The sequence below is a fragment of the Takifugu rubripes genome, chromosome 6, assembly GCF_901000725.2.
Source record: "Takifugu rubripes chromosome 6, fTakRub1.2, whole genome shotgun sequence".
Taxonomy (NCBI): Eukaryota; Metazoa; Chordata; class Actinopteri; order Tetraodontiformes; family Tetraodontidae; genus Takifugu; species Takifugu rubripes.
The window spans coordinates 11,458,075-11,481,519 of NC_042290.1; the positions used below are offsets into that span (position 1 = coordinate 11,458,075).

The 23,445-nt window shown below is 51.6% G+C and overlaps 3 protein-coding genes across 9 annotated transcripts; 1 reads left to right on the forward strand and 2 right to left on the reverse strand.

Annotated features, from left to right (window-relative positions):
• Nucleotides 1–418: 418 nt before the first annotated feature.
• On the forward strand, nt 419–5,690 carry morn5 (MORN repeat containing 5). Of its 2 annotated transcripts, none has more exons than XM_003977275.3 (5): nt 419–498; nt 588–735; nt 1,267–1,378; nt 1,456–1,587; nt 5,594–5,690. In XM_003977275.3, exons 1-5 carry the CDS (start codon nt 452–454, stop codon nt 5,638–5,640), a joined length of 486 nt encoding a protein of 161 aa, XP_003977324.2. In that variant the 5' UTR covers nt 419–451; the 3' UTR covers nt 5,641–5,690. The 2 variants fall into 2 exon arrangements, with proteins under 2 accessions (XP_003977324.2, XP_029693219.1); XM_029837359.1 differs by lacking the exon at nt 5,594–5,690 and adding an exon at nt 1,774–2,023 and having other exon boundaries at nt 1,456–1,695.
• Nucleotides 4,281–15,111, reverse strand: lhx6a (LIM homeobox 6a). 6 transcript variants are annotated; one of them, XR_003888703.1, is made up of 10 exons: nt 14,245–15,106; nt 13,388–13,459; nt 13,127–13,303; nt 11,750–11,871; nt 8,136–8,356; nt 7,965–8,065; nt 7,795–7,890; nt 7,439–7,613; nt 6,474–7,358; nt 4,281–4,316 (listed from the first exon to the last, which is right to left on the reverse strand). XR_003888703.1 is itself a non-coding variant. In XM_029837352.1 (9 exons), the coding sequence occupies exons 1-9, from the start codon at nt 14,320–14,322 to the stop codon at nt 7,279–7,281; spliced, it is 1,119 nt and encodes a 372-aa protein (XP_029693212.1). In that variant the 5' UTR covers nt 14,323–15,107; the 3' UTR covers nt 6,204–7,278. The 6 variants fall into 6 exon arrangements, 4 of the variants coding, with proteins under 4 accessions (XP_029693212.1, XP_003965630.1, XP_029693213.1 ...); XR_964625.2 differs by lacking the exon at nt 4,281–4,316 and having other exon boundaries at nt 6,204–6,800; nt 6,965–7,358; XM_029837352.1 differs by lacking the exon at nt 4,281–4,316 and having other exon boundaries at nt 6,204–7,358; nt 8,136–8,353; nt 14,245–15,107.
• Nucleotides 15,112–16,159: 1,048 nt separating this feature from the next.
• rbm18 (RNA binding motif protein 18) lies at nt 16,160–23,389 on the reverse strand. The gene is made up of 6 exons (XM_003965580.3): nt 23,188–23,389; nt 22,444–22,558; nt 20,073–20,199; nt 19,581–19,661; nt 17,837–17,937; nt 16,160–16,865 (listed from the first exon to the last, which is right to left on the reverse strand). Exons 2-6 carry the CDS (start codon nt 22,548–22,550, stop codon nt 16,685–16,687), a joined length of 597 nt encoding a protein of 198 aa, XP_003965629.1. The 5' UTR covers nt 22,551–22,558; nt 23,188–23,389; the 3' UTR covers nt 16,160–16,684.
• Nucleotides 23,390–23,445: the final 56 nt, after the last annotated feature.

A 23,445-nucleotide genomic window follows, 5' to 3' on the forward strand; every position in this document is an offset into this window, starting at 1 on the left:
CTGTTGTCATGGCAACACTCAAGCAGCGTCCATAACGAGCGCTCGGCCATTTTTAGCTGCGCCAAGGGAGAAGTTATGTGACAGCGTTTGTGTTTCTTTTCCCTGCAAAATAACTCGGAATGTTAAAGAAATTTTTGGGAAATGTTTATGATGAGCCAAGGAATAAATCCAACTTTGGTGCTACGAGTCCGGGAGACATTTGATCTTCCAGAAATCAAAGCCAAACATCTTTGATCATCAAGGAACCGACTACGTTATGCAACCTTGTATTACTACTGCCTATATATATATATAAATGTACAATTTACTGCTGGTAGCGGTTGACTTGTGCGGTTATTTTTAATTTGAACCACCTCCATTAAAGGAAGACATATCAAATACCTTACAGAGGTCTGCACTTTTTCCCTAGTTGTGATTTGAGAGGAAAAGTTACCTTTTAATCCACATTTCAATGGAGTTCACTGGGAGCAGATACAACGGAGAAACCCAAAATGGCAAGTGAGTAACAGAATATTAAATTGTTCAGCTCTTTATAACATTCATGTTCCTGCAGTCTGAGTGACTGAACGCTGGTTGTTCCTCCTCAGGATGCACGGCACGGGGGAGTACACCTTCCTAACAGGGACCAAGTACGTGGGAGAGTGGAGGGATGGGATGTTTCACAGCAAAGGAGTCATGCACTTTCCAAATGGGACTCAATATGAGGCCATCTGGGAAAATGGAAAAGTTGTAGAGGTGAGAAGCAGCGAGTAACTCTGCTATGTTACTAAATGTGACTTCACCCTGGTGAAGGTTACGCAATAATGGCCCTGACGGTGCACGCCGTAATACCTCCAAATTATGGGAACAGACTGAAGAGGGCCTGTTTATTTTAATCGCCGTTCCCCAGAACAGACGCACAAACACACACAGCGTTCAGCACAGGCGAAATACCCAAAGACATTTTTCCACTTGTGGTGTGATTTGGTGGTGCGTGTTTGGGTTTTATCTCCTGAGGTTTTGAAATTTCATCCTTTTTTCTTTTTTTTGGCGATCCAAAGACAAAGTTTAAAATTTTCTTCAAACCTCAATAGCAAGTTCTGGTTCCAAGAACTGCGACCGAGGTGCAAACAGAGCGTTCTGTCAATAGTCTGACTGGAACTGCCATCGGCCAAAAATAGGAAAAGAAATATGCTGCCTTCCCGTCGCTCTAAAATCCGCTTGTGTGGAGTGAAGCGTGTTAAAGAGGTCTGACAGTGATAAGACGCACGCCTTCCTCTTCGCCAGGGGACGGTCACCTTTGCCGATGGCCTCCGGTACCAGGACGACGACTGGCGCTACTGTGATGGACACGACAGGCGCTTCTACACCGAAAGGTGCAGCGGACTCAGACCCTCAGGTTTGGACGCCATTTCCACTTCCTGTCTTTGTCAGCATTAGCGCCGGAGCACTCAGCAACCGGTTTGGATCGCGCAGGTGAATCCCAGCTCACCGAACCGCACCCGCCGCACGCCATCCCCGAGGGATGCTACGACTGTGGGGAAGGTTTCTACGACCCCAGAACCCGGGCGGTCACTTCCTACGAGGGCGGATTCCTGAGGAACGCAGGTCAGACGGAAAACAAGGAAGCTTGGCTTCATTCTAAGGGGATCTCGGGGTTGTGGGCGGAGCCTGAGACGCACACACACGCCCACAGACACGCCCACTGGGAACAAGGTTTAAAGGCTAAAATGCAGTCAGTCAAATCAGATCAGACAGTAGCTCCGTGTAAAAGTTGTAGGGAATTTGTCACAGGCGGGAGCTTGTTTGGTCTGGACACCTCTGACAGGAACCAGCACCGCCAACCTCTGACAACCTGCAGGTCGTCTGAAAAACATCCCTCCGCAGGTCCTTCCAGGCCTCTTTGATATTTTGAACCTGGAAAAATTCAAGACACATTGTTTCCAGGCCTGGCCTGCAGATTTGAAGGGAACGCCGGCCGTCAGGTGTCCAGACAGGATTCCCTGACATCCTCCTGTCTCTGGCGGTTTCACCTCGGTGGAGGATGATGTGAATTAAGTAAGAGGTTTTGAAAGCAGCGTTTTGGGTTTTGGCTCCATGCATTGGGCTTCAAAGATGTTTGACATCATCTTTGTTCCTGAACCAGTACCTGAACACAACTCCAATCACACTTACATGCTGGACAAACCCCGCCGGACCCACACAGGTTGATTCCATTTGGGAAACGCATGTTCTGCCTCACCCCTGAATGGAAAAGTCATGTTTCCCCTCCTAAACCAGCTCCAGCTTTTGTTGTAAGAAGCTATATTTAGGAAGAATGACGTTAGTGTCACCAACAGGAACAGTGTAGGAGCGCTAAAACATGCTAGGTACATGCTAGGAGGCTATCGGACAATTAGGACTTTACACGTGTCCTGGCCGGAGGAAGGAGAGAAATGGAGCCACTTCCTCACCAGATGTTGGCAGCGTGTGTACCAGAGCAAAACAATATGTTTTGTAGCTCTTTCAGCGATGCGGCGTTTTCATCGGCCGCTCTGGGAATGATCAGAAGGAAAAGAGGATGAGGGTTTTTAAAAAAAAATAGAATTCCAACAGCACTCCGGCTCTGTTTTCCATTTGATGGGGATTCAAATCCTTCTTTCATCTGCATCTTTGACTTGTGTCAGTGGCTCGCTCCGCCGCCACGCTCGTGCTCACCTATGTGCACAAGAACGCTCCCGTTTCCTGCTGGGGGTTGTTTTCCAGCCCTCGGAGGTGACGGCACATTTGTCAGAGTGGGTGTGAAGACAGAATTTATTGCCCCGTGGCTTCCGGCCAGGATAAGGGGACCTGGGGAAGGCCCGCGCTCCCGGAGGGGATGTTTGCTGAGGAAATAGGAAGGAGCCCCCCGTGAAGCTGCAGCTCCGCGTCGGACGTGCCAGGAATGACGGTTTCACCCAACACTCAGATTAATAATCCCTGTCAGGGTGGCGTCGCCCCCCCCTCCCCAGCCGCTCGCTGCTGGTAGGAAATATCAGGCTAAACACAAACTGGCAGAGGGTGAGCGGCGCTCCGGGTTTCTGCCGCTGGCTTGGAAAAAAAGCCCCCGCTGGCCTGCAGCCAGCCGGCCGAACAATAGGAACCGTGGCGGAGATTCCCCGAGCGGGCGAAGCTTATTTTTGGTGTCGGACCTTTTTGTTATCACCTTTGGGAGGGCGAGGCGTCCCGGGAACGGTTGTGTCCAGAATCCTGGTGTTGAAACCACGAGGGGACGCTTCAAAGCCAGCCGTTCGTTCAATAAAGCACAGTTTCGCTTTGACTGGATCACATTTTGAGTCGCCAGATTCCCGAGCGGGATCAGCGGAGCTGCTGCAACAACCTGAGATCCGGGGGAGGGGGGAGATCTCCTAATTAAAAGTCAAATTGGATTTGGACACAAGTGACCTTCTTTTCCAACCTGATATCTTGATTCTTTGAGGAGGAAAATGCCGGCCGGTAACTGGAACGACCAAAGGTCAAAGGTCAACGGGGAGATTTCAGTTCGGATTCGGGTTTGACTCGGCAGCGCCTCTCTGGAGCCGCCCAGGTAACCGGGGGCAACGGCCGCTCGCCAACGTCCAGGAACGCGTGATGGCGGAGCCGGTGGGACGTTTGCAGGAATTAAAAAAGAACGAACACATCTGCTGGATCTGAGCGGACCGGCCGGCCGAGCGTCTCGGACCCGCACAAACACACACAAACACACACTCACACTGTGTTGTGCGTCTTCTCCGGGCAACAGACGACAACACTCGGCCGCCAGCAGGAGCCATGTGGTGCCGTATTGTTTAGAGCCCTTTTTCCTGTTTCTGGAACAAGCGCTTCCCTTTGAAACCCCAGACTTTAACGCCAGAAACATTCCGCCGCCAGCGATAACACCTCTGCTCAGCAGATCCCTGCTCCGGCCTCGGCTCCGGGCCGGGCCGGGCCGGCCCGGGCCGTCCACACACACCCCGGTGTTCGTCCTCTCGCACGTCGCCTTTTTTTCTGATCTATCGGAGCTCAAAGAAAATGAAGAAATGGTTTTTTTATCGGCGTCTTGAAAGTTGCAGTGACCCTGAAGACCAGTCACGACCTCACCAGAACCAGCAGAACCCTCACAATAATTATCCCATATGCAAATCATAGTGTGTGTGTGTGTGTGTGTGTGTGTGTGTGTGTGCGAGTGTGTGTTGTTTTACAGCCATTAGGCTGGAAGGAAACACTTTTCCTTCTGAGTGTATTTTAAGGATTACGATAAACACACCCTAACAAGGTGCCATTATCGTTAACACACTCTCACACACCTCACACACACACACACACACACACACACACACCTCTGTTGCAGAAAGGTCAGACAACACTTTGGTGCTATCAGGACGCCGTCAAGAACAAATACACGAACAGTTCTGGACGATTTCACACAAAATCTTTGTGAGACTGATGAAAATGTCCCCACAAACATGTGAAACAAATGAAATAGTAAAGGAACAACAAATTCGGGGTGTTGCATCACCCTGAACAGGCTGACCACAGTGGTCATGTGACATCGAAGCAAGTCGCCTGTCAATCATCCTTTTAATGGGAAACACAAGCCATGTCCTCGTCAAACTTAGTCAAACCATGGACAGCCAGTCTGGATACTGGGTCTATCAGGCTGTAACTGGTCGTACTGGGACAGAGAGGACGAAGGTAGAAAAACAACATTTAAATAAATCAGGTGCAGTTGAATTCAGCAAAAACTGACGGTAACTTATAACAAATGAAAAACGGGTCAAGAAACGTCAATAGTTATTCTATTTGTGTGTAGCTGAAATGTTAAATTACCGACCGGTTGTGTCTGTAAGCTAAATACGCCGGTTAAAATCTCAAAAGTGTCCCCAGATTACAGGAAATTGCCTAAACGAACCAGTCACCTGCAATTAGGGATCTTAAACTGGGAGCTAAACTAAATTACAGCGCGCAAGGAGAATCCCAATTTAATTAGCATTAGGTGGGCTGCGGTTGCTGCTTAATTGGGGTCAGTTAAGCGCTAAACGTGGCACGAGGAGCGCGGGAGGGGGTCCGCGGTGCGTTCACTGACCAGCCGGTGGCGGATTTACGCGTGAAGTGGCTGTTAGCGTCGACGCCCCTCGCGGGGTAATTGCGCAGACCTGCTCCCCCGCACAATGGCAGCCCCTCTCGCGCGTGGTGCAACCTGCGCGCGAGGCCCGCGAGCGGCTCAAGTGCGTGCAGCTGCGCGCGCTCAGAGAAAGCGCACTCCCCCGGCAATTAGCCTCTCGTTTCAGCGCGAACAATGAAAAAGTGCTGTATTATCGGCTCCTCTGGCAGTCGTTCTGAGTTTTAAAAAATTGCGTCCAATTCGTGGAGAGGTTTGTTATTTATCGGCGTCTGAAGTGGCCCCGAGAAGTTATTTTCTCTTAATTGTCGGGCTGATCCCGATTTGACGTAAATGGCTCTTCAGCGCAGTGGCGCGCGCAGATGACCAGCGGCTCTCTGACGCAAACTGTGATTATTTTAATCACGGTCAGGACGTTAAAAAGCCCGTTTTGTCCCCATTTGACTGATTTTGCTGTGGAAAAACCATTTTTAAAGCGCATTTTCTCTCCCGCAGACGATTCCGAACACGAGTGGATCGTTCGCACGTGTCGGCGAGCCTGAGACGGAGCTGAGAAAAAGGCTAAAATTCATTAAATTTAGCCTTTTATTTCCATGTTTCCATGTTTTCATATTTGAAGATGCGTCTGTGGGTTTTTTCCACTGTATTAAAAAAATTTTAAATTCATTTTGCAGTTGTATAAATGATCTTTTCCTCCCGCCTATTTTAAACTACATCCCCAAATTACACGCAGAATAATATTTTATTAAATTATCGACTTTAACTGTTTTTGGAATTTATTGCCACGAGGCGTCAGTTTGATATAATTTAAGACCCTTTTGAATTTGAATGTTGAAATAAGATAAAAAAAAATAAAATCTGATAATATACAGACGTGTAAAGACGTGCTTGAGAGAATGTCCTCACACGCGCACGCACGCACACTAATTATGGAAAAATAATATTGTTACCGCAAACAAAAATCCTAAAATTACTAAAAAAAAATAGATTCAAAAACATTCGTGATTTAAAATCCTGAATTTGATATTTTATTTTTATTTCTTTTTGGTCACGTTTTCAGTGATTGATTCTAAAAATGGGGGGAAAAAAGGCAAAAAAAACCCCACCCAAATTATCACATTATATTTTATTGCATTTAGTACACAAAACATTGATGCTGCACAGTCTATCAAATAAAGTTTTTTGTTTCATTTCATGTATTTTTTTTTTTAACAAAACAGAATCATTTCAGAAGGAAAAGAGAAAATAAAAGTGCTTTACAGGGATTTTTACCATCTCAATAAATACAAGGACGTTGAGGTCTTGTTGGATCCTGTTCTTCACATAATGGCCGCGGTCACAAAAACACAGATGCACACTCTCAACCCCCGCCAACACACACACACACACACACACACACAGGAACACATTTACAACTGCAGTCTGTTTCATATTGTACCAAAACACTGACACTTCTTCCCCCCTTGTATGAAAGACAAACATGGAGCCTGCAGCAACCTTTGAAGTGATAAATTAACGACAGTTCGGAGACGCGAGACTGTGGATTTTATACTTCCGAGTGTTTGAGACGTGGGTCGGCTGCTGTTTCGGTCACCAGAACACCCGTTACCGTGACGCCATCGACGGCTGAGATTGGAAAGGAAGAGAACACGGGATCTCCGAGTGAATTTAGCAGAATCTTTCAGCGGTTTTACGCTCTCAGCTGGGAAAAAAAATATAAGGCACCGTGTTTGAATTACTCCTCAAAAAGCGAATTCTGCACCTCGATTCGGTGGATTTCATTTTTTCCAACTCGTCACAAAGCCCTCGTTTCTAAATATCCAGCCTGAATGTTTCCTTCATGGTCAAAAGAGGGCGGAGTCTTACCTCAAATATGTGTGCGGGCCTTTGGGCCACTGTGACAGTTTTGTTTGCCTCCAGGATTTCGCAGCCCCAGTCCTCCTTCCTCACTCAGTTTTAGCTCTTCCTCAGTAAAGCGGAGCCGAGCGTGCGCGGCCGTGCACGGCGAAGTCCTCCAGCTGGTGCAAAACGCACCGATGTCTCGGCTCCCGCAGCAGGTGGGCGTGTCCCCGCTGTTGCCAGGTCCTGGCGGACTCCTCGGCGACCTCGGGGTCGGCTCTGCACACGTCACTGATGGGCGCTCAGGGGTCGGGGTCCGGAGGTGGAGGGCTCGCAGGCTGCTAGCGACTCAGGGGCAGCTGAGGCAGCGACATGGCCTGATGGGGGAGGCTCTGAGAGGTCAGCACGGAAAAGGGGTGACCTGGCGAGCAAAAGCAAACGCTCAAAACAAGCCCCGTTACCCCCGGGAGCAGAGGAGCACCGAGACGAGCCGCCACTCACTGTCGAGGTACCCGTGGAGGGCCACCATGCGCGCCCGCTCCGGGCTGCCGAAGGGCGAGTAATGTAGCTCGTCGGGCAGGGACGAGGGTATCCTGGCCTGAGGGTGACCTTGGGGAGCCCCGCTATGCTGAGGCGTGTGCTTTTTATGTCTTGCTCTGCAGTTTTGAAACCACACCTATGAAGACGCAACGTAACAAGACATCATGGAGCTCTACTCCCCAAAAACAAAAGTGCTCATGTGAAATTACGACACCGTCTGGGGGCCAACTGGGACAAACCTCAGGACCTCCAGACCTCCTACAGACAGGCCAAACCCAAAGATCGAGCCAGGAACGATGGGCACGACCCGTACTGACCTGTATCACTCTCCTGCTGAGGCCCGTCATGTCGGCGAGCTTCTGTAGCGTCTGGGCGTCCGGATTGTTGTCCTGGGCAAACTGGGCCTGCATGATCTGGAAGTATGGACGACGTTAGCGCCAAATGTGCTGAACGCTGGGCAGCGTCGAGGAAGCGCCGGGTTTCTGACCTGTAGCTGCTCTGCGGTGAAGGACGTCCGGGCCCGTTTGGCCGGTTTGGGTTGGCTGTCTTGTTCTGTCGGGACGGCTCCCTCCAGCGTGATTCCGTTTCCTGGAAACGACAAACGGGATGACCGACGCGGCTCCAGAAACGGATCGCCAGCCCCGGAACCGCGACTCACCGCTCTCGGCCGCTCGCTTCAGGTTCTCCACCATGGTGTCGTAGTGGATCCGGCACAGAACCTTCTCCTCCACCAGGCCAAACTCTTCGCCCGTGGACAGCTGCCTCTTGCACGAGTAGCACGCGAAACACGCCAAGTGGTAGGCGTTCCCCCTGGCGCGGCGCACCCAGTCGCTGGCGTATATCTGCCGCCCGCAGCGGGCGCACTTGGTACCGAACCTACTGTGAGGGAGACAGAGAAGACCCAGTGAGACCCGGGAAACCCCCAGAGAAACCTGGACGGGCGCGAGGCCTCCAGAAAAGAGGCCCGGCTGCGGCTGCAAGCTGAGCCCAGGACGCTAACAAACCAGCACCTGCAATTTCCTGGCTGCTGCGTGAAGGCCCTGACACGTACACACACCGACACACACACACACACGACACACACACCGGGACGCACACAACACACGTGTGTGTGTGGGGGGGGGGGTGCTAACGCGGAGGAGGAAGGACTCGGGTGACATCACTGGAGATGGCCGGTCGGTAACCGACAGCAACGGTGAGGCCACCGCAGGAGCTAAACTCAAACCACCTGACCTGGTCTCAGTGGGGGGGGGGGACATGTAGCTCCCTCGGTACCTGCCGCAGCCCATAATATGGCCGTCTGAGCAGACGCAACATTGGATTTTTCCGACTGAAAAGGCACAAAATGATTTTCAGTGCAGCTGCCTCTTAACACGGCCGGAATATGACACAAAATTCCCGGTTTAACGGCAGAATCTCGGCAGATTAAGCTCCGCCCTCTTGGAGCGCGCGGTGGCTTTAGTGGGTGTGGACCGCCGAAGGTCCGAGGGGGTCAGTGGGAGGAGCAGCTGCCAGGTCCGGTGAAGGAGGCCGAGGAAGCCGGAGCCCGTTTTTAGCTGCTGTGAGGAAACATTTGTGTCGGGCCGGTTCTGGAAAACAGGTTCTGAGAGAAAGTGTCGCAGCCACGGAAGGGCTGGATGAAAAGAGCAGACGGAGGAGAGAGGAAGCGAGAGGCTGAGGGAGCAGTGAAGTGGGGGGGGGGGGGGTGGGTGCAAGTGAGTGGGGCTGGCAGGGTATCAGTGCACTCAAGCCCCCCCAGTCTGGGATGAAAGCAGAGTCGAGCCCTGTCGCCCCTCCCCCGCACCAGTCTGCAGCATGACACATGTGGGCCCCCATCACGGCCGTGCGAGGCTCATCCGCCCCAGCGTGCACGGAACCAGCGTGCACGGAACCAGCGTGCACGAGAGCTGGTCCCGTCCTGACACCAGCGTCAGACCTGCGGCTAATCCGACCCAACGTTTGTCAGTTTTCACGCTGGGAGACAGAACCCAGAAATCCTCCTCTCCCTCCTCCTCTCCCTCCTCCTCTTCCTCCTCCTCCTCCTCCTCTTCATCACCTCTCCGGTACCAAAAACCTCTGGTTTGTTCTGGAGAGATCTCCCTGGCAACCACAGCCCTCCTCTTCTTCCGCGGTATTTTTTTTTTTGACTTTGTTCACCTGCTTTCCAAAGGTTCCTGCAGGAACCTTTTTTTAAAAAAAAAAAAAAAGCCAAGGCAGGAAAAAGGCGGCAGCAACAACAACAGCAACTCGTACGTCCGCTTCCGCCTCTTTGTTGCCGCGGCGACCTAATCAGGCCGAACCAGCGTGGGCCGATGACAGTCGTTATTGCCTCGCACGCGTGACACATGCGGACGTGCATCGCCCACGACGCCCCGCGCTCCGGTTACACCGGCGGTATCCCAGGGTGCCCCTGATTAGCACAGCAACTTCCTGTGTGGCCTGCAGCTCACGGGCGGGGATGATGTTACCGTTGGGGGGGGGGGGGCGATAAAGAAATGGTTTGCGTATGTGTGCGAGTGCGAGCCCCCGAGGTTTCGGTGGGCTCGAGAGGCACAGCGTGGGCTCTGTCCCGCGTCCCGTGGATGGAAACCCGCCCTGATTTCCTGCTATTACGCCCCATTAGAGCAGCTGTCAGTCCAGCGCCAGATGAGACGCTGACACAGATGAGGAAACATCTCCAGAGGTTCGAGCGCCGCCCAGATGAGCCGGGCTCGGCTCTGGCCCGGGCCCAGATGAGGGCTTATATTTACAGAGGTAACCATTGTGCGCGGACGAGGCCCCGCGGCGGAGCCTCGCTGCCGCTGCAAAGACTCTCTAAATATTTTCTCACTTTCCGGAGTCACTTCCAAGGAAATCTAACCTAAACCGACCAATATTATGATGCAAACACATTTTTCTCCCCAGATTGTAACCATCTTGAGCCGGAGTTTGCGAAACGGCTTCCTTCGGCCATCGTCACGGCTCCCAGACCATCACCGGGGGAGGTGTCTCCCTGGGGGGGGCCTCGGCGTAGCCACGCTAGCAGGGCTAACTGTGGCTAACTGCCGCTTCCCTTAAAGAGGTTTAACATTAAATACAGTCACTCGAAGACTCGGCAGGCGAGTGGGACTTGGTTTGGCCACGGTTAGCTTTGGATGTGGGTAACAAGCGCGCGATGCTAATATTTACGAACACAAAACAATCCGATTTGTGCCACGACTGTCATGGAATTTAGCGGCAGGCTAAAGCGGACCCTGCTTGCTTCATAACGTTTCAATGGAGGATGTTTAAAAAGCAGCCTGGAGCTTTAGAGCCGCTCTTTGCTTGGCTGGAACCAGCGAGCAGACGAGGGGGGGGGGGGTCAAAGGTGCACGCCGCAGGACGGCCCGCGCAGAGACGGGTCAGGTAAAATATTATTACGATCCGGTAAAGCCGGAATTCTCCCCATGATTGACAGCTGCTGGCGGCGCATAAATAAACACACACCTGAGTCAGCGTGTGTGTGTGTGTGTGTGTGTGTGTGTGTGGAGGATCTCGCTCGTAAAAGCAGCAATGTGTCTCATGTTCGTGTGTGTGTGTGTGTGTGTGTGTGTTTGGTTTAGATAGGAGTCACATTCAGGGCTGGAACCTGCTGACCAGGCACTCGGAGCGGCCTAATTGCTGGTCTGGAGGCCCGAGGCTCCGAGACGGACGACGGCTAATTGCTGGTGATTATAAACCTCAGCGCGGCGGCCGGGGGTCGAGTTTCCATCAAGACAAACACCGGAGCGCACACACGGGTCGGAACCCTCACACACTCAACACACAGGCGGCACAACGTGCACTCAACGTGCACTGAGCGTGCACTCAAGGTCCAGTCAGAATGGCCTCAACAGAACTATGATAGATAGATAGATAGATAGATAGATAGATAGATAGATAGATAGATAGATAGATAGATAGATAGATAGATAGATAGATGGATGGGGACTGTTGTGTGACGCGCGTCCCATAACTCCCAACTTCCTGTCAGGTCTTTTCACGCTGAGGTCAGGCCTTTGGGCAAACACGGATTATGGGATGTCGTCCTCCTCGCAGCCATAACAACCCGGACGAGCGCTGGCAGACTTCTATTTTGTTACATGTGCCGGTTTTGAAAAGCTCTTTTTAGAAGAGGCGAAGTAACCCGCATCCATCTCTGAGGAGAGGGTTGTGTGTGTGTGTGTGTGTGTGTGTGTGTGTGTGTGTGTGTTCAGGGTGGGGGGGCCCGTGTTGACGGGCTATTTTGAAAACAAGCTCAGAGACTTACCCTACCTGAAATAATCCATTTTACAGAAGATCTCTTTGTTCTTGATGTAGCAGCTGCTGTGCTGACGCAACGACGTCCTGCACACGGAGCACTCCAGACAGCGCACGTGCCAGATCAGGTTGTTCACCTGCGGAGATGTCACACACACACGCACACACACACACACACACACACACACACGCACACACACACACACACACACGCACACAGACGCACACAAACACACAGAAATGTAGACATTAAACTACATTTTCCCATTATTTTAAATAGAAAACCTCCCGTCTATTATTGCAAATATTAATATTATTGTCATTCAAATGTTTACATTAAATTACCAACTCACCTTTAAACTTTAGTGGTTTTGCGTGACCTCTAGTTTAGTCTCCTGCAGCGTTAGCCGCTAGCTGCAGGCTAATATTCCCAAAGGAAACGTGGAATATTGAACTACTTTTGCTGCTGTAATGAATTAAAAGTGGACAATAATAATTTCTGCTGTTACATTCGTCACTGTTTCTGATCAAAGATCATTTTAACGTGAAGATAAACGGAGAAAATCTGGCACAAAAATCATTTGTGGGTTTTGCGGCGAGTTCACAAGTGAATCTTTTCATTTATTTCACATTTATCATTTTGTTTAATTAAGTCTTGAGTCTTTAATTAAAGACTTAATTACGGCTGTAAATTTTGTACACAGTCAGAATATTTGATTCTATGACGTTTGATTAATTACATCTAAGAGGTTAAATAATATAAATGTGATTTATTGAAGCTTCTAAACTGAAAAACAATGGTCCCGGAATTTTGTATTTAATTATCTAAAATCTAAGAAAATATTTATTAATTGTGGCCATCAGGATGTTAATTTCATGTTTAGAATTTATTTACATTTTTGGCATTATCATTATTTTTAAATCTGTATTTTAAAAATATTTTAAAATTCATAGGTTCTATTTAACATTCATGTTAATTTGATAAAATGACTAACTTAATTTCGGGAGATGTTTTTGGGCAAAATGTAATAAACAAATCGAAATACACGCGTGTTAGTTAAAGTCTGAAAATAGCAACAAAATACAACAAAATCTAAATGCAAATATTGACCTTTTCATTGAAACGGATCTCTAAATAAAAGCATGTGAGCGCGTGTCCGTGAGATTAACAGACAACAAAATACAGAAAACAGAAAAAACCCGTCAAACAAGAACGAAAAGAAAAGTTCTCTTCTTTTTCTCCCCTTTTTCCCTCAGTGCACCGATGCTTTTATCTCTCGCATCGTTTCTCTTAATCAATTAAATTTAATTTCAATCGTGCGAATTAAATCCCCCAAAACGCATCTCGGGCCTCGCGCACGATCCTCCCAGACGCGAAAAACGGCCTCTCACCTTCAGCAAATATCTGTCCAGGATCTCCTGGCCGCAGCTCGCGCACGTGTTCTTCCCCGTGGACGGAACCGAGCTGGCGGTGGAGGTCGGGGAGCCCGCGGAGGGGGTGGACGGGCTGCCGGGCGACGTGTCCTCCCGCTCCATGTTGGACCGCCGGGACTCTCCGTCCGAGTGAGGCTGCAAGAGGAGGCAGAGCTCAGACACGCACGGGGGGCTGCTCGGTCCGGCTGATCTGAAGCGCAAACGCGCACGGAAGCTCACCATTGGCGTGCGTGTAAGGTCCAGCGTGCCGCGCGATGCCCCCGGTGCGCTCTGAGGCTCGGTGGCGATCACCTGGAAGACAGCGTTCAGTCAGCCTTCATCAGCGCCTGCCTCATCCTCACAGGGACGAACCCTCGGGAGGCATTTGCAGGCATCCCTTCAAGGAGCCCCCCCCCCCCTTATTTAAAGCCCCCCCCGCTTTTACAGCCGCTTAAAAAGGGGAAGAGAAAAGAGAGGGCCTCGCGCAACAAAGGGAACATTTTAATGACGCTATTGCAATTTGGATTGATTTTTCCCTTCCCCTTAACCCGCGCCTCGCACAATAACAGTGTTTGCTGCGCAATCCAGGACAGGAGTGTGTGTGTGTGTGTGTGTGTGTGTGTGTGTGTGTGTGTGTGTGTGGGGAGGGGGGGGGCAGAAACTACCTGTAATTACAAATAGCCGAGCTGAAGCGCGCCGGGAAGAGGGCCCGGAGTGTCAATTTCAGCTGTCAATCACACAAAGCCAACGGGTCACCCAAAGAATTGCAAATTCGATTTTTAATGGCCCTAATTAAAATCCGATTCTTCCCGGCGGCGCTCGAGAGGCTCGCGGGGCCGCAAATCACGCTATTCACACCGGAGAGGCGCGTGCCTCTTCACGCGGCTTATCTGAGCGGCACGCGCAGACATTCTTGTGACATCACGGAGAGACGCAAATAAAGCGCGAGATAAAAAAAAAACGCCAACCCGCCGCGCGGCTCAGCGGGTTCCGACCACGTGTCGCAGGGGCCGCGAGTTCTGGCGACCCCCCCGTCGAAGGCCGCCGAGGCTCGGTCCAAACCCAACCACCAGGAGCCGCTCCCCCGGCGCCGGTACCTGCTTCGTAGGAATCCCTTCGGACAGAATTGGGTTTCCCTCTGACAGAGGGGGCAGAACTTCATTTTTCCAGTACATGAACCCCCGAAGTCCAGGCTCGGCGAGCGGGATCAGGACAGACCGCCAGAAACCATCCGTGATGCGCGGACCCAGGTGGCGCAGAGCCGCGATCCCCCGCAGGATCCTCCGCGACGCCCCGCTCCAAGCCTCCCTTCTCCCGGCTCCAAGCCTCCCTTCTCCGGCTCCAAGCCTCCCTTCCCCCCGCTCCAAGCCTTCCTTCCCCCCGCTCCAAGCCTTCCTTCTCCCCGCTCCAAGCCTCCCTTCTCCGGCTCCAAGCCTCCCTTCTCCCCGCTCCAAGCCTCCCTTCTCCCCGCTCCAAGCCTTCCTTCTCCCGGCTCCAAGCCTTCCTTCTCCGGCTCCAAGCCTCCCTTCTCCCCGCTCCAAGCCTCCCTTCTCCGGCTCCAAGCCTTCCTTCCCCCCGCTCCAAGCCTCCCTTCTCCCCGCTCCAAGCCTCCCTTCTCCGGCTCCAAGCCTCCCTTCTCCCCGCTCCAAGCCTTCCTTCTCCCGGCTCCAAGCCTTCCTTCCCCCCGCTCCAAGCCTTCCTTCTCCGGCTCCAAGCCTCCCTTCTCCCGGCTCCAAGCCTCCCTTCTCCCCGCTCCTTGAGGTTCTCGTTTATCCACGGAGCTCCACTGTTGAAGAAGACAGAGCGGCCGCAGGAAGTGCTGGAGCTGAGGGGTTTTCCTCCGAGGCTGGCTGGCTGGTGCTGCCTGGCTGGTTCTGGCTGCCTGGTTCTGGCTGCCTGGTGCTGCCCGGCTGCGCCGTCTCTGCAGAGCTGGAGTGAAAGTTTGCGCGACTCTCCGGCCTGTTATAGTCAAAGAGGGGGGGGGAGGGCGACGTCAGGGTGGAAACACTTCTGCAAAGTTCTGACACCAACTTGCTCAGACTCTGGCGGCGCGTGATGCGTCAGATATTTATGTGCACGCGCGGAGAAAAGAGCTCCGCGTGAATCCAAAATAATAATATTTATTATTCTGGTGCAGAATAATACCGATGCTGCAGCTGACAGGAGGGGCATAAGGGCATCATTTACCCCCGTCAGACATTCAGAAATGAGACACAAACATTGTTATTGTAAATATGTCAGCGATTAACCTCAAAACTGCTTTATTTACTTTTTAATTAAATGGTTAGAAACGAGCGTCCTCATTTAAACCCGCCATTTCCTCATTTCATGATCTGCTTTACAAATAAAGAAAAAAAAAACAATTTAAAAAAGAAATATCGAATCTAAAAATGATTAAATCAATTAAATAAGATTCTTTTTGAGCTCAATTAACAGGTGTGAGATTAACGGGAAATTTCTGCGGGTGGAAATTTGAATCCGGGTCAAAGATCCGACAATTACGCGCCGAATAATTCACAACCTACCCCCCCAAAAAACCCCAAAAACTGACAAATATGCAATTATATCTTCAAATTAAACATTTTAAAATGTGTCCGTTTAATTTGACGTCGTGTAAACTAAGGTCTGTCAACAGCAGCCGTGACGTCACATTTAAGTTTTTCTCCTCCACGCAAACAATAAACTGGAGAAAAGAAAGATTTTTACAGCTGAACACAAACTGAAAACACACAAATAAACTCGGCTGTTTACAATTGAGAGGGGGAAAAGTCTTTAGATTTTACAGAAACAGTTGGAGCTCAAATTAGGGGGGGGGGGACAATATTTTAAATATTATTAAAACGGAAAAAATTAAAAATATTCCAGATGTGTTTTGAGTCGGATGAGTGTCTCACAGACGAAATGTTTTCCGTGCCAAAATGGGATTAAAGTGCTTTAATTAACACAAAGAAAAGAAATAAACCTGCAGATTTATCAAAATCTGGTAAAAAAACCACAAAAACACAAAGCAGCTCCATGTTGCATCATTTTATTCCAGTAATATAAATAACTATAAACCTGTTTTTAATTGATCTGCGCTGAAAAACTAAATATTGTTTTTCTCCCGTTAATACGACCTTAAAAAGGGGGGAAACGGTATTTAAAGGTGTGATTGTTAAAGGAACAGTTCACCCAAAAATAGAACTCTTGTAGCCGCGCTGGGGGGCTGCGGCTGCTCCAGCGACGCGTCCGACGCCGCGACGACCCCCACCTCTGACCCCCAGAGCCACACCATGCGTCTGCACCTACTCTGCCACCGAGGGCGCCGCCGCAGCCTTCGAGGTAGCAAAAGGAACCGAGTGTCTGAAGGGGGGGGGGGGGCGTGAAAAGGTTTGGACCTGAACGCTACAGAGACAAAAACAGTTCCAGGAACCGGAAGACAAAAGAAAAGCGAGTTCGGATTCCCAACGTAGGATGAGGATAAACAGTCTTTGTAGCGGTGAAGTGTGTGTGGAGGTGTGTGTGTGCGCGCCCGGGGGGTGGGGGGGGGGGGTGGGGTCATCTCCTGAACCTGCGGAAGGGTCTGCTCTGATTTTTGTGGTTGGATCTGGAGTACGGCTCCCAGCGCTTCCTCTCCGGCGGCTTGTTGTAAACGTAGGCCGACGGGCCCGTGAAGTCATCTGGATTCTCCTCCATCATCTGCAGCTTGGCCTCGATGGCGCGGATCTTAGCGCTGGTGCTAGACGGGGGGGGGGACGGGGGGGGGGTGGACAGAGCGAGAAGAAGAGGCACTCTCAGTAAGAGGAGGACGGATGAGAAAATGACTGCTGCTCCCGCGGAAAAAGGGAGGAACGCTTCAAACGGGGACGATTGAGCGCCGCCGGGACGGCGAGGAGTCGGCGGGAGTGTGCGAGGAGCGTCAGGACGGGGGACGCCGGAGTGTGTCAGGCCCAGAAGTGGAGCCAGAGTGGTTCCATTACCTCCATTTGGCTGCAGGAGGGCGCGATTTGGAAGCCTGGCAGTGGGAAACCTGCCGCACGCGCTGGATCGTTTCAGCGAGATAAGAGCGGAGACGGCGGGCGGAACAGCGCCGCCACTGACGGGCCCACTTACGGAGCACGTACGTCAAAGCGGGCCCGTGAAGTGGGGCGGGTTTCAACACCTCCCGTCTCCACGCGCACTCAACTTGGACTGTGGTTTGTGGTCTGTAACGTCTCCCCCAGCGTTCCCAGCTCCCAGTCTCAGCTCAATATTAGCGCAGCAGGAAAATACATCGGCGCCGATCTGGATCTCCCTGACGCGGGTCCACGGGAGCCCGAAGTTCTGCTGCTGACAGGCCGGTTGCACGCCGTCACAACGCGCGAAACAAAGGTGATCAAGACGATAGAAGACAAGCACACGGGAACTCGGGGGGGGGGGGGGGGGGGGGGTTCAAACCTGACGGAACCGGGAGCATCCCTTAAGGAGCAACAAAAGACTGTAAACGGCTGCCGATCGAGGACGAGATGGGAAGCAAAGGTCGGCCTGGAGGCAGAAATACGCCACCTGGTGGCCGATCCTCCTGTCAGAAACGCTAAAATCTATATTTGAAGCGTGCGCGGAGAAAATACGTAGTAAAGACAGAGAAAAGCGAGTCCTTTCCCTCCCATTTACGATGCTTCCGTGAACTGGAAACCTGGAGATTGGGCCCAAAAACGAGCCGATACCAACCTGAGGTGGTTGACAGTTATGGGCCCCTCGTCGGCCGCGGTGCTGCACGACGGCTCCAGACTCTGAGGCATCGTCTTCTCGTTCCGAAAGCCTTCAAACCTCTGATGGCGGAGAGAGAGAGCGATGAACACACACACGGGCAGAGGGAGAAGGATCAAAACGGACAGGCAGAGCCCAGAAAACGGCCACCGGAACGTCGAGGGAAGCGGATCTGCAACAGTCGGAGGAACGAGCCAGGAGCAAATTCGATCTAAAACGTGTTCAGTGACCAATTAGATTGGAATTTCCTTTCCTGCTCAACAGAAAAACGGGAAAAGTGCAGCAGAAAACAACGCAGGAAGACAAGAAGACGTCAAACACACGTTCACAATCAATCAGAGCCGCTGATAAATGCCCAGAACCAGAACCAGAGCCAGAACCAGAGCCAGAACCAGAGCCAGAACCAGCCTCCTCCCATAAACACCAACATTATTAGAGCCAGTATTGGGTTGGAGCAGCCCAGAATCCCCCCCCCCCCCCCAAAGAGGCAGCAGCTGGAGATCAACAACCGGCGTCAGAGCTCATTCTTTTCCAAACCGCCATCCATCCAAACATCTCCAGCGAAGCAGCACCGACCCCCAGAACCTGCGAGGAAACACAAACACAAAAACAAAAGTTCCGTGAGTGCGAGGTCACACATTCTTACGCAGCGTCGCCAGAACGCGTAACGCCAAGAATAGGTCCAAAACAATGAGCCGCTCGCCAGCCAGGACCCTTCCCTTCCCTCCCACCTATTCCGAACGACATGGAATGCACAGATATCTGCAGCTCCGCCAGGTGGCCAGAGGTCCCTGGAATGGGATCTGAACCGTGATGACGGGGGTTTAAGAGCGTGGAAGAATCCACACCGATACTGGGAGAGAGGATGTCGGAGAACGGCCCGTGGACGAGACTTCGGAGCGGTGGGATAAATTCAATATGAAAGCCTGCAACAGTGTTCCTGACTCATCCCAGCACGTCATGGGGATCCCTGCTGGGAGCCTCCACGACCGTGTCGAGGATTTAAGGCGTCGGCCTCGCGGAAAGCTAGCTGGACGCGCGAACTAAGCTAGCCGAGGTGACATTACATCACATCCTGCTGAGCATAGATTCTGGCTTGTGAGCGCCCTCTGGTGGAGAAACAAAGAATTTCAGCCCAGAATTTCAGCCGCGTTCGCTTCCAACCGGGCCGAAACCAGCCGAAGCGCCGGGTGTTTGGACGGCGCCGCGCCGGGAGGATGATGATGATGATGATGCATCCATGTGGGGCATTTTTAACACCACGTGCACGTTTCACTGAAAATCCAACGTGGATAAAGTCGTTTCACACTGCGGATGATGTCAGGACTGTTTTTTTCTACAATGGTATCAATAACAAAAGCTATTCTGGGATGGTGGCGGGGGCCTCGTTACAATGATACATGCTCTGTAGAGGCGGCAGGCTTGACCTTGACCTCTCTCCTGTGTGTGTGTGTGTGTGTGTGTGTGTGTGTAGGGCGTGATTCGTCTCTATGCAGGATATCCCTTCGCCCACTGCCAGTGGGGTGTCTATTGTTACGAGTCGAGCTGCTCTCCAAACTGTTCCAGCAGCGAACCGGGTCTGCCTCACGATTTATTGATCATCGTGCCTGGAACACACTTTCCTGGGGGCTTCAGGTCGCAGTTTTTCCGGACACGGAACGGCGGTTTTCTGTTCTGGAGGATGGCGGCGTGACACTCACCTCACCTGTGCGTGTGCCCAGCGCACCACCAGCTTCTTGGACAGAGCCAGCTTCCCGTTCAGGCGCTGGATGGCCCGCTCGGCCTCCTGCGGAGACGCACGCGTCCAGAGGGGATAATTATGATTAAAAATCAGGCCCCATGATTGAAACAGTCATTAAATAATTAGCCTCGACGGAGAAACGCGAGGAACAATAACGGCTGATGATGCCGCCCCGCTGGATCGGCGCCTGTGTGGAAAACGTCCCTCCCTCATCAATCCAGGCTCTGCTCCTTTGGATTCGAGCGTGGAAGATAAACACACACTTCCTTTGCTGAGTCCTTCTGGGAGGACTTCACATCCCACCGACAGACACTAGCTGTGAAAGGGGAACTTATCCGGATCCCCCAGGATCGGGCCCACATAAATACAGGCTGCTGTCGGACCTGGGAGAGTCGGGCGGGTTGAAAACGGCGTTTAAATGCAAACAGGGGCGAGCGAACGCCGTCCTGCTCGTACCTCTCTGGTGTTGAAGTTGACGAAGCAGTAGCCCCGCGGTTGCCCCTCCAGAGGTCCCGACTTGTGGAAGAGGAAGTCAAACTGCTTCACATGGCCGAACTTCTCCAGCAGCTTCACCAGATGGAACCTGGTGAAGAAGACAGCAGATGGGAGCGTCAGGTGACCGCGCCGGCCTTTCTGGCGAGGCGTGACCACGGCAGCGCTTCACGCCGCCTCTGTCGAACTGACATCTTAGAAATAACAGAAACAACGCACGCCGCTGCATGTTTGACCAGCTCAGTGAAGGAAGAGTGATAAAAAAAACAACAACCACCAACTGATATCGTCGTGGCAACACGCGTCTGTGTACGGCGTTGCTAACGGCAGCTAATGGGATTGACAGCGCTCGCCCCCTGACACCTTTTTAGGAGCAGCTGTGGCGGCCAAGTGACAGTAAATCTCTCAGTGAGACAATAGTGAGGATACAGTAGCAGAACAATGAGGGAATAAAACAGAGGAAACCCCCCCACCACCACCGCCACCACCCCCCCACCCCACGAGCCCCCAGCTCAACACAAAGACGGGCTGAGGGTGGAAGAGCCGTGCTGCGCTCTCCTGACCCGGGAGCAGGAGATTCCGTGTCCACATCGGGCCGGAGCAGGTGGAGAGATGTGCAACATCCTCCTCTGCTCTGCGCTTCCATCCGGTGGGATGGAGGCTTCCACCCTTCACGGCCCCCCGGGGAGCTTTCCTTGGTCTTCCCAACAAACAACATCGGAATGCCGAGGAGGCGGCTGAAACGCTGCAGAGCGTTGAAAGGAAAGCTGCGATTTCAGGGGCATTTGAGAGGAGGGAGGAGACGGAGGGTGGGGTGAAAGGTGGAGGAAGAGGAGGCACGGGCAGGTAGGGAAGAGCTGGAGGGAAGGAAGGGAGGAAGGAAGGAAGGAAGGAAGGAAGGAAGGAAGGAAGGAGGGGAGGAGGGAAAGAAGGAAGAGGTGGGTGTGATGCAGGTTCAGCAGAAGATAAGAAGCAATGTTGGCTCAGGGGGAAAAAAAGGCCTTTTTTGGTTGCTATCGGTAACACTGTTTCATTACAAACAGGCCAAAAAAGAAAGAAAAAAAACTTGACAACTTCCAGAAACGCAATTTAAAATGCAACAAGAGTTGCTGGAGAGACAACAAAGAGGAAGACGGTGATGGATTACCAGGATGGTGGAATTCCCTGAGAGCGGCCAGAAGAACATGAATATGTGGTGAAAGCTCCGGTTACACCTGCCGGTCCGCACGCAGCGCGCAGACGGACACAAACGGACGCCCGATACGTCCATCGGAACACCGAGAAGAATGTTCCAACTTCTCGGCCACTGTATGAAAACGGACCGGCTTTTTCCATCGGATGGTGTCAGCTTACAGAAAGGCGTCAGTTTAAAAAGCTAAAGAAAGAGTCGCGCTGGCTCTACGTGTTGGTTGTTCCTCAGGTCTGCATGAGATGAGTGACGGCCTAAGTTTTGTTCATAGGCGCAGCATCAGGTGAGCTGTCTTCAGCTCTGGATTAGCAGGACAAACAAACTCCAGGGTAGCAGGAGCCCAGCAGCTAATTAATCTTCCCAATCAGCACCAGGAGGTGTGGACATTTCTCTGGTTTTCCCTCCACACGCAGAAAAAGTGAGCTCTGTGTAGCAAGAAGCAGAGCAGAGCAAGGAACAGGGGAAGGAAACCCCCGTCTAGACGTCCAGCAGGGCTGCAGACCATACACTCTCCAGCAGCCCCCCCCACACACACACACACACACACACGACCTGAATGTACCTTCTGACTAGCAGGAGGTGGCAGTCAGGGTTTACAACACCACAGAAACCACAATGAGAGGATGCCTGAGTGTAACAAACCTCTACCCCCCCCACCGACACACACACACTCACACACACACACACACACACACACACACACACACACACACACACACACACACACACACACACACACACACACAGCGCTCCAGGTTGACACAAAGAGAGTGAGCAGGTCAGGTGAGTGAGGAATGATGGCTGCTCCTGAGCTGAGCAGGTCTCCATGCCTCGCTGCCTTCCTTTCACACACCCACCCAGTCTGCTCAGTCTCAGCACGTGACACACACACACACACACGCACGCACGCACGCACACACACAGTTAATCAATCATATACCCACACAACGTGCAGCGCCTCGGAGGCAAAACCAGGCATGTTCAGAAAATGATGTCAAAGTGCTGCTGCTTCGCTCCTCCTCAGCTGGAAGCTGCTCGTTTCACCGTCTGATGCGATAAGTCGCCTGGAACCGATTTTACGATCACGCTGGTTTAAACGGTTTGAACCTTTAAAGGGGTTTGACAGATGGATCCGGGCGTACTCACTCCGTGATTCTGGGATCGATGTTGCCGATCCACAGGCGGTTTCCTTCATGGGCCACACTCTCGGAGATGACGGAGGCATTTTCCACCGCCCCTGCTGCAGACGACATGTGTAACCCTGGGAGGAGGCAGAAACTAGCTGGAGTTAACCGTCCTAGAATGTTTATCCTCAGAGATGATCTGTTATCTTCATATATGACGAGTCTTAAAATCATCTATGAAGTTTAAGACGAACGATCTGAAGACGTTTGAGGGAACTGGAGGCTTCACAAGCATTTCAGGGGGGGGGGTGTAACATCTTCATCCATGATCAGGGATGTCCCCAAGTCCTGGCTGACTGATCTTACACCAACAAACTGGTTGAAACGACTAAAACCACAGAAACTAGTTCATCTGGCTGCCTTTCCGGACACATATGCAATGTGGCTATTTGTAGACATTAGTGAGGCGAAAATTAAACTCATTGCCCAGAAAGCACTTGGTTATTGCGAGACCTCCCCCCTCACCAAGAAAAAAATCTGTTATGGATTGAAATCTTGACACTCTTTATTAACGTTAGCTTAGCGAACGAAGAGTTCATGTATAAGTCGGTCTGTACATAAACTTGCTAGTGAAGTTCGACTCGTTTAAGACAATCTGGCCATTCCATAAGGGTAAAAAGATTCAGTTCTACCCACTAAACAGTTAATACTCCGTTTCTCCGAGCGATAGGCTGCTAGCTGTTAGCCATGCTAGATAGCATCTTACCTTCTGGATCTGTCGAAATTCTTTTAAGATGACTGATTTTTTCGACCAAGTTTACGACAGAGCAAACTTCTAGAGGGAGTCAGTTACGCCAAATCGTCATAATGTTAATTCCCTTCAAACTTAGACTTCGTTCAACTAAAAGGGGACAGATGGGTTAGCCGAATCGAGAGACAGTCGACTGTCGCTGACAACAAAGGCGCAGGATGATGATGTAAGTGGTGCGACGGCTTTGACAAGCGCCAGTGTGCATTCGTTTCG